The sequence below is a fragment of the Glycine soja genome, unplaced genomic scaffold (genome assembly GCF_004193775.1).
Source record: "Glycine soja cultivar W05 unplaced genomic scaffold, ASM419377v2 tig00104553_1_pilon, whole genome shotgun sequence".
NCBI lineage: Eukaryota > Viridiplantae > Streptophyta > Magnoliopsida > Fabales > Fabaceae > Glycine > Glycine soja.
In genome coordinates, this window is record NW_021144447.1 from 31,355 (window position 1) to 41,583 (window position 10,229).

Here is a 10,229-nt window from a genome sequence, read left to right on the forward strand (position 1 = left end):
GAAATTAGAGAATAATACTCTGAATTTCGGCAATATCCTTTTTCTTCTATCCATTAAGTGGCATGTTCTATAATCAGTGCTTAATTTTTTTATTTTTAGTAAGAGAATTGATTCAGAGGAATTTGATTCCAGAGAAAGAGCATACACTAGGAAAGAAAAAGGCAAAACAAAAAGAGAGTGTGTGATAAATTAATTTGAAATCTTTCTCAAATGAGATTCCGAATGATCGACAAACAAAAAGGCAAAAAGGCAAAGAAAAATTAATTTGAAATTCTTCTCAAGTGGGTCAGAAAGGAAAGAAGGAAGGAGATATATGGAAATTGAAAATCAGGTAACTTGTTAAAATTAATTTCTAATCTCAATCATTGAAATTTTTTAAGTGTATGGTTAAAATTAATTCTTTTTATTTCTCATTTGAAATATCTCTTATATATAAATTAAATTTCTAGTTATATTTTTTAAAAAAATATCAATAACTAAAAATAATCTTATACTAGAGTACATCGCTGCTGAGCCAAATCCATCATTTTCATAGTGTTGGGGAATCTATTCGTTAAATTAAATACTAACTGTTAAGATTTTGTCTCACTTCATGAGACAATTAATAGTCAGTTAATTTTCAAACTTATCCTTTCTCTTGCTGAACTTTAGGTTTAAATTGTAAACACCGTTGTAAATGCTTTGGCCTTTAAGGGTATGTAGTATGGTGGACTAGGCAGACTTCAATGTAGGGACAATTTATGGGTGACTTAGGGTATTAATTAATATGTTTGTTACCTTAAAATATCTTCTACCTGTTACCTAAAACCAGCCAAACTGAATATGCCCGTGGTAGCAGACGCGTAGGGCAAGTATTAACCAAATCGAACTCCAAACAGAACAAATATTATATGTAAAAAATTATAATCCACAAAGGTTTTATTTATTAGGTCTAATGTATGGCGTGACTGAAATAATAATTAAAGTGATCAATTATCCAATAACTAGACAGTGCGAAATGATCCTCCATACTCCCAAATTAGTTATTGTTGTCGTACCAAGATTGCTTTTGAAGATAATCGATTATAGTCTTGTCCACCTGGAAAGCTTTGGTGAGAACCTCAGAAGAAATAGGCGGATTAGCTTTAAACAAAGCATTTGCAATAGTGATAGCTCCTGGATTTTGACTGCTAAGGCCAGCAATGGCAACAGCATTGCCATATCCCACATTCAATTGGAAATGAATCAGACCAATTGGGAACACAAACACATCACCCTTGTTCAGCACTTTGGTGAAGAGGCGATTTCCATCTTGATTGGAAGTCACAAATCCAACATAAAGAGTACCCTCAAGGACTATAAGGATCTCAGTGCCGCGAGGGTGAGTGTGGGGAGCGTTCAAACCCTTTGGTGCAAAATCTATGCGAGCCAAAGCTATGCCAAGCGTGTTTAGTCCCGGTAGTTGATCAACAAACACCTGAGTCACGTTTGAACCTACTGGGTTGTCAGTCTTCCCCGGTTCTACATGTCTGAAGAAATCTTCAGCTTTGACAAGCTTAGGGTCCTTGCAAAATTTCCCGTTCACAAACACTACAAATACAAGGCACAAGGTCTTAATTAATAAAAATCATCAATCACAATAATTCTAGACAACGTCTATATATATGATGCCAATGGTATAAGGATTAATGTTTTTACATACCACCATCTTTTTCTTTGGCTGCCACACAGAAATCTTGCAGAGGACTAGGATCATAGGCAGAGACAAGAGAGGATGTCAAAGCCAAGATGGCAACAAGGAAGTACACAACTTTCATTGTTTTTCCTTAGTAATACACTCTTAAACAATTGTGCTATATGTAATTGCTTGTGATGATTGAATTGTGATTTATGTAGAGCTTGCTGATTGCTATTTATAAGTATGAAGCATTGAATTGGTTTGCATTTTATCTTGACCGTAATTAATTATTTATTTGATGAGGAATCATTCCTTAACAACTACATGCGTGCCTAATCAATGTGTAGACGTAGTAGTAGACGCTCTACAGGAAAAAGCAAGTGTTTCGGTATTACCTCGTCTATTTTATTATTTTATAATGGGAAGCCTTTTAATTCAATCACAGATCAGTTTAGACTGTGTCTCAGTTTCATAGACTTAGTGATAACTGTTTTATTAAATATTTAAAATATTACTTCATTTATTAACTAATCTTTTTTTAGCTTGAGGAACTGTTACAAGTTTAAACATGGTCACCAGAGGTAGTAGGTGGAAAATTGATATTTTATGAAGGGATTAGAGACTATTTCTGATTGGTCCTGTCCACAATTAATCAAAGACTCAGATTATTGCAACCCGAAATTATATTAATTGTTGGTGTCGTGTGACTTGTTTTCATATACAACTAAAGTAATCCAATGACATAGAAATGTTCGAAGATATGAACGTACAGCGGAATATATTAAATGTTAGATATATAACTTTTGACTTTGCACGACCTGCTGGAATTGCTTCGGGGCTTAGTTTTAATAAATAATTTCCCGTGGAGATAGAAAACTTTCAAACTGAAACAGAATAGTATTTTAGTTTTTATTTATTTTGGATAGGTAAACCCAACCTTAAAGGAAATAGTTGTAGTAGGAAATAACTAAGTCATTGAATAAATAGTCACCTTGTTTTTTTTTATAGGACCACCTTCGTTCTTACATCGATAATGTAATTTTTGAAAAAAAATAAAAATTCTGGTTTAGTCTTAAATGTATAAAAAAGGTGATGATTACGTCCTACCATACAACTTATTTTTAAATTTGCCACTAAACTTTATAACTTATTGTCAAATTATTCCTTAAATTTTATAATTTAATGTTAAATTGCTACGCATATTATATCATAAGGACAGAATGATCCACAAAACTTAATGTCGATACATAATCATTACACTTTTTCACATTCAGAAATTAATTCAGAATTTTTGTTATTTCGGATATATATTTATCACCGCTTTACACTTTAGAGAAGAAAGTAGCCATTCATTCATCTCAATTTATGAATGAGTCCTGGATACAAATCAAGGGATACAAAGATAACTGAAGGAGGGATTTTTCTCAATCCTGGTACTCTTTGTCAACTTGGCATTATTCCATACTAGTTTTCTTGTCTAAAATGGAATTATGTTTCCATTGCTTTATTTGATCAAGCATAACTTTTGAATTTTATACCCGATTTCAGGGTGTAATATGTCTATGTCATATAACTTTGAGAGAAATGCATGACAAGTACTCAAGGGGACTTGGTCCAACATTTTTTTTCCAAAAACACCTTTTCTTATATGGAAAAATTGACTTTAAAGATTTGGGGGTAAAAATATCATTTTAGAGGTTGGGTATTGCAAATTTTAATCAGTTACTGATTTTGCGGTCACCCTTAAGGGAGACTAATTAATCAGCCATCATATGTACCCCTTTTACTATCCATAAACAAATACACACCGTCTCATTTCGTCTTTCCCTCTATATCACTAAACCAAAGTCACTCTAAAATGTGAAAATGTTTTGTTTCCTTCAACATCACAAAACCCCCTCCCACTCTCGCCTCCAACTTTCACTCTCATGCTCCACTCTAGTAACCCTCTCGCACCCATTCCCATTTTGTATTATGGGTTTGGATGAATGGGAACCTGTGCCCCTTCTCATTCTTATCTTATGTGCCTCCACCCACCATAACCTCGCCCCAAACCACCAGCAGCGCATCAAACCGCAATTCTTCTCTCTCACACAGTGATTTTGCCACTAAAGTCATGGATCTAGTAGTAAAATGGTTAGAGAACGGTGATGAAGAGACTACGTTGTTTGTGTCTCTATCTTCAACAGCCTAATTTTTATAACCTCATCTTCGTTGTTCTCTTTCTTTATTTCTCTATTTCTCGTAATATCATGGTGCGTCGACCATGGTGCAGTTTCACATCGGATAAAGTGGAGGAGAAAATAGATGTGGAGACACTGAATCCATTTTGGTAAGCACTGAATCTAAATAATATATTTGTTGTTGCATGTTGTGATTATCTTGGAAGAACAACTAATATATCTATATAAGCACTAAATCTGACTCCATTATTGTTTCTATTATTAGGCATATTAATGGGTTTCTTGATCAAACCGTTCAAACATCTATGTTTCATTTCCTCTTCTATTTGGGTTTTTACTACCCTGTTTTTGGTTTGTGGTTTGTGCTTTCCATATTTCTTGTTGGGAAATATTTGAGAAATACTATTTAGATAGGGAAGCTTAGATCATAGAATGAGAAAAGATATCGCATAAATTGTTAAATTTATTGCAAATAACGAAATTTGGAATGAAAGGTGTTAAATACACTCTCAAGCTCTTTGAATGTAAAACATAAATCTCATTATAAAGGAGAAAACAACTAACTGTCCAACTAGAAAACTGTTAGAAAAGCAAATAAGAAAAAGAAAACAATTACAATTACAACACAAGCTATGTTAATGAACCACTAGACTGAACACTCCTTTCTACGTGACTAGATAATCCATGAATGAAGTGGTATCAACTTTCTGGATTTCGAGCCTCTTCTCAACATGGATAAAGTGGTATCTGATGTCAATGTGCTGAGTCTTCTCATGATGGAATTGATCCTTGGCTAAACATATTTGATGCAATCCTCCCTGGGAAGGGACCAGTCACCAGAGCCATGAGTAAGAGGTTCCAAGAGGGTTGGACTAGAGTTGTTGAAGAAGACCATAGGGTTCTCATGAACCTGAAGGTAGATTTCTGAGCCCATGGGTCAAGGTTGGGTTCATTTTTCTTTGTAAATATTAGAATAAGTTTTCCTTCTTTTGTGCCCTGTATTTTGGTCATTTTAGATTTGTAGGGTACTCTACAAATTAAGGGTACAAGTTAAGGGTACCCTATTAGTATAAGGTTTTAGCCTTGTATTTCAGGGCATTTTGAGTAGTCTTTGTAGTAGGAACTTTTTTGTATTTTCATGTATTTTGGCATGGGGGTGAGCTTAGCTATTGGAGGGGTGTGAGTAGCCCCCCTCTAGCTTCTCAAGAAAGCTTTCTTCCTTGCTTCCCTAGGAAGCTACCTTCCTTGCTTCTCAAGGAAGCTTCCCATGTGCTAGGCTATAAATAAAAGCATGCGTAACACTTGTCGTAACTTTGATGAATGAAAAACTTGTGAGAAACACTTCAAAGTTCAACTTCTCACTCTAATCTCCTTCAATTCCCACACCTCGCCCCCCCCCCCCCTCTCTCTCTCGTATTCTCTTCCTCCAGTGAAGCTTCCTCTTTAAGCTTCTTATCCAAGCCACTCTCTTGGTGGTGAAGCTTCTCCTTCCATGGCTTATTCTCTAGTGGATGATGTCTCCTCTAACCTCGTCTCCTTTATCTTTCGCTGCAATTCCATGGCTAAAAATCACCATTGAAGGACCTTATTGAAGCTCAAAGATCCAGCCTCCATAGAAGCTTCATAAGCAAGCTTCCAACAAGTGGTATCAGAGCACAAGAGCTTCAAGTAGGTGCTCCTTAAACCTCCACTAATTTTCAGCTTTACTTTCTCCTCCATTATTGTTTCTTCGTTTCTCTCCATGTATCTCCTCACGTGTCTTGTGCTGAATGTTGTTAACATTATTTTTTAGAAGTTCCACCGATTAAGCTTGCTATAGAAGCTAGATTTGATTTTCTATGGTTCAAATTCCTTGTTCTTGTTCTTGAACCATGAATTGTGTTGAGTTTAGGTTCCTTTGAGTTTTATATTGTCAATTATTTTGGCTGAAACCTAAACCATAAAATTCTTACAAAAACATTAAAGTAGAAGAAAACCTCAAAAATCTAGAATGACATATTCACCTATTGTAGTTTTGTCATAAAAGTCATGTCTAGTCATGAAACTTGTCACATAAGATTCCTTATGTTATGTTGAATTTTATTTTTCTTGTTTCTTTGTCTAACTCATTTGTTCATGAGTGTATGAAATTTTTTTAGCCTATAATTTGATTTGAGTCAAATCTTGCATGTTAATTAGTCCTTAACATCTTCATGCATAATTCTTAGAGAGTCTTTGATTGTGAAGCTTTTCTTGAACTTTTAGGTTTCCTTATGATTGTGTCTATTGTGAATTTGAGTTTTAGTGATTGAATTGCTGGCTGAAATTTTGATCCTAAGTGAATGTTGAACTCCTAAAGCTGTGGTAAATAGGCCTAGTGAATTTAACATACATAGGAAAGTTGAAAGTTAACCAAAGGAAATCAATATACCATGCTTAAAAAATTCAAAGTCTGTAATCGCTGGTGCTGGCAGCTTGGACATACGAACTTATAAAAATTACTGGGAATTTGTCACTGTGAATTTTGAGCATAACTTTTTACTGAATTTTCTAGGCATCTAGACAAAAATTATATAAAAAGAACCAAGTGATTTGGATAAAATAAAAAAAATCATACAAGTTGACAGGAAAAATAAAAAGAAGTGAGAATGGAAGTGTTCTTGTTGTTTTGGCTCAAAATTTGTTCCTTATGGAAAATTCATATAATAAGTAGAGGCCTAAATATGTTCTTGGTCCTTTTATGTTTGTGTTTTTTGATATTTGGTCATTGTGTTCATTTTTCTAATTTTAGTCCTTATAATAAGTTTATGCTTTTCCAATTTTGGTTCCTATAAGTTTTTTGCTCATTTTTAATCCTTGTAAGTTTATGGTTTTCAAAAATGAACAAAATATCTTACAGTAGGAACAAAAAATGAGCACAATATCTTACAGAAACAAAAATTGAAAAAGAGCGAACAAGGACTAAAATTAGAAAAATGAACTTACAGGAATCGAAAAAACATTAATTTACAGGGACCAAAAGCACATTTAGGAACCAACATGAGTCATCATTCATCTAGTGTTAATGGTGAGGGTACTAGTCATAAAGACCCTTTATCTAGAATCTTAGATGAGTTGAGTTCCCTCAAGTTATGGAAAGAAAAATAAGAGAGAAAAGAAAAAGGAAAAAAAAAGGGTGGAAGAAATAAGTCAAGATGAAAGACAGAAAATAAGAGAGGAAGAAAGAAGAAAAATAATGAAAGAAATGAAAAGAGAAAAACATGCCTCCTATAGTAGTCATAACTCTTGCAAGAGCCTATGTGAAGAACTTCGTGACTATTACGAAGGAAGGCATAGGTCACATCTTAGACCTCACTCCCATAGAAGAGAAAAGGAAAGAAAGCCTCAAGAGGCTAACATTAACCTCCCATACTTCCATGGGAAGGACAATGTAGAGGCTAACTTAGTTTGGGAAATAACGGTAGAGCAACAACTTAAAAAGAAGTCTACGTCAAAATATTATGGCTCTCACTCTTATCCAAAGAAAAACCAAGGTCAAGGCATCTTAGGGGTGACACCTTCTAAGCCTAAAGATGATAAGGGGAAGACAATAGAAAAGCAAGCCCCTAAGGCTAGTATGCATGAGAAAACTAGCTCTATAAAGTGCTTTAAATGTCTTGGAAAATGACATATTACTTCTCAATGCCCCACCACAAAAACCATGATTATGAGGGGCCAAGACATTTATAGTAGCCAAGATAAGGCTACTACTTCACCTTCCTCTAGCGAAAGTGAAGAAGCAAAAGAGGACGAATCTAGTGAAGAAATCTACCCCCAAGAAGAAGGACAACCATTAGTGGTTAAAGAGAAGTGTAAGGAGGTAAGTGTCTCCTCCAAGAGGATGGCTAAGAAGGAATCTCATTTTACAATAAAGACAAACATTAAAGAAACTTTCCCTCTTAGACAACCTCCACATTTTCTCTTTTGTAAAAAGACACTTCCTAGCATTGCCACACCTCTTGGGCTTGAGTTTATTCCTCAAGTAAAGAAGTTGTTGGATGAGGGTTTGGTTCGCAAGAGCTTAAATCCTTGTGCTTTGTTGGTGCCCAAAATAGGTATTATTAGGCACCAAGTCCCTAAAATAAGTGGTATGATGAATGTTTTGAGTGGTGCAACCCTCTTTTGTAAAATCACTCGTGCACCTAACATCTTCATGGTGTGTGTACATAGGGACCCATTAGGTAGGTTTGTTCTTATTTTTAGTTTCAATACAAACTTAGGTACTCATATGGGACACCTTAGGTTTGTCATACTTTTTGGTAGGAATATTCAATATGAAAATACAGGAAAAGGTATGTTTTATTGCGTTACTTTTCTTAATTTGTTAAATAGTGATCAAGGGGTTCCCATGAACCCTAAGAGAATAAAGGTCATTTCTGAGTGGCTCACTCCACCAAGTATAAGAAAAATTTGGAACTTCCATGACTTAACAAACTTTTACAAAAGGTTTGTCCCATATTTTTCTATACTTGTAGCAGCACTCATTAAGTTGGTTAGGAACCATGTTCCTTCATGGGAAGATGCCCAGGAAATTGGTTTTCAAACCTTACCTTACTTCAACATACTAAACACCACTAATACATATGTTTTTGTTCTTTTTACAGGTGTCGAGGGAAGGAGCCCAGAGTATGAAGAACCTCGGGATTTGAGGTCAAATCCTTTCCAAGGTGCAGGGAATGGTGCAATCCTACCCCGCAAGGGCATTGGATAGAAGACTCGAAGTAGATTGGGCTAGAGATCCAAGGGAAGGACCTAGGGTTCTCATGAGCCTTAGGATAGATTTCGAGTCCATGGGCTAAGTATGAGCCCGCTAATCTTTGTAAATATTAGAACATGTTTTTCCTTCGTTTGGGCCTTGTATTTTGGCCATTCTAGTAGTATAGGGTTTTAGCCTTGTATTTCGAGGCATTTTGAGTAGTCTTTATAGTAGGGACTTTTTTTGTATTTTCTTGTTTTTTGGCATATGGGTGAGCTTAGCTATTATAGGGGGTGTGTAGCTAAGCTCTAGCTTCTAATCTCAAGGAGGTGAACTTAGCTATTAGAGAGGTGTGTGTAGCTAAGCTTTAGCTTCTTTAGGAATCTTCTTAAGGAAGCTACTCAAAGAGGTGAGCTTAGTTATGAGAGGGGTATGTGTAGCTAAGCTCTAGCTTCTCGAGGAAGTTTTCTCAAAGAAGCTTCTCAAGGAAGTTTTCTCAAGAAACCTTCTCAAGGAAGCTACCTAGTCTATAAATAGAAGCATGTGTAACACTTATTGTAACTTTGATGAATGAGAGTCTTGTGAGACACAACTCAAAGTTCAATTTGTTTCCCTTTTTCTTCCTTCAATTTCGTGCTCCCCCCTCTCTCTTTCTCTCCCTCTTTCTTTTCCTCCATTGAAGTATCCTCTCCAAGCTTCTTATCCAAGGCTCATCTTGGTGGTGAAGCTCCTTCTTCCATGTCTTATTCTCCAGTGGATGGCGCCTCCTCTCACCTCTTCTCCTTTGTCTTCTGCTGCATCTCCATAGTGGAAAATCACCATTAAAGGACCTCATTTAAGCTCAAAGATTCAGCCTCCATAGAAGCCCCACAAGCAAGCTTCCATCACTACTGGCTGGATGGACAGAACTCAGACATTTTTATGGACTCGTTGCAAATCATCAAGTGACCATGACTCATTTAGGAAAGAGTATTTTCTTCCTCACCATCTTCAAAGGTAGCTCTGAACCAAAAGCTTATCCTAAATGGCACTCCTTGCACTGTCAAGTTACTAACTCAATCACTTTTAAAGTCCTACTGAGTGAATAGAAAGTGACTTGCAGTAGTTTGGTGAGTAATTAAGCACTCCTCTGTCTGTCAAATTTTAAAATCATATACATATCTAATATGAATTTAATGTTAATTTTAGCATGTGCCGAGTACCATGTAGTCATTTATGAAAGTTGCAGGATTCACCCATCTAAATTTGTAAGGGATTACGGAGTGCAGGATTATTTATAATCATTGGAAGAAGATTGCAAAAATTGGAAATGGATGGAGGACTTTTGCAAAATCACAAAATTCGCAAGCTGGAACTCAAATTATATTTGAGTTCCTAGATGCAACTTCTAACTTTGTTTTATTTTGAATTTGTTGGTAATTAGAGTACATTATGCTATACTATTATCAATTACTAAATTTTTGTTTATAAGTTTTGGTGGTATATTTTGTGGGAATTGGAACGTCCTGAACACATTTGTGGTATACTTTGTTTATAAATGTTTATAAGTATTCTTGGTGCATGGTATATTTTGTTTATAAATGTTTATAAGTATTCTTGGTGCACGGTATATTTTGGTGCATGGCTTATTTTATGCGAACTTTAAAACTTTGAATGATAAGTTGTGATATGAATA

General features: G+C 35.4%; 1 protein-coding gene across 1 annotated transcript; it reads right to left on the reverse strand.

The window, feature by feature from the left end:
• Window positions 1-886: 886 nt before the first annotated feature.
• Window positions 887-1,874, reverse strand: LOC114404588 (germin-like protein subfamily 1 member 7). The gene is made up of 2 exons (XM_028367485.1): window positions 1,682-1,874; window positions 887-1,569 (listed from the first exon to the last, which is right to left on the reverse strand). Exons 1-2 carry the CDS (start codon window positions 1,794-1,796, stop codon window positions 1,019-1,021), a joined length of 666 nt encoding a protein of 221 aa, XP_028223286.1. The 5' UTR covers window positions 1,797-1,874; the 3' UTR covers window positions 887-1,018.
• Between the last annotated feature and the right edge of the window lie 8,355 nt (window positions 1,875-10,229).

What these genes read in the sequence shown, in the direction of transcription:
- LOC114404588 (XM_028367485.1), bottom strand. Translation starts at nt 1,796, where the DNA reads ATGAAAGTTGTGTACTTCCTTGTTGCCATCTTGGCTTTGACATCCTCT. An exon ending in AGCCAAAGAAAAAGATGGTG is followed by an intron (nt 1,570 to 1,681) that starts GTATGTAAAAAC and finishes TTGTATTTGTAG; the next exon opens with TGTTTGTGAACGGGAAATTT.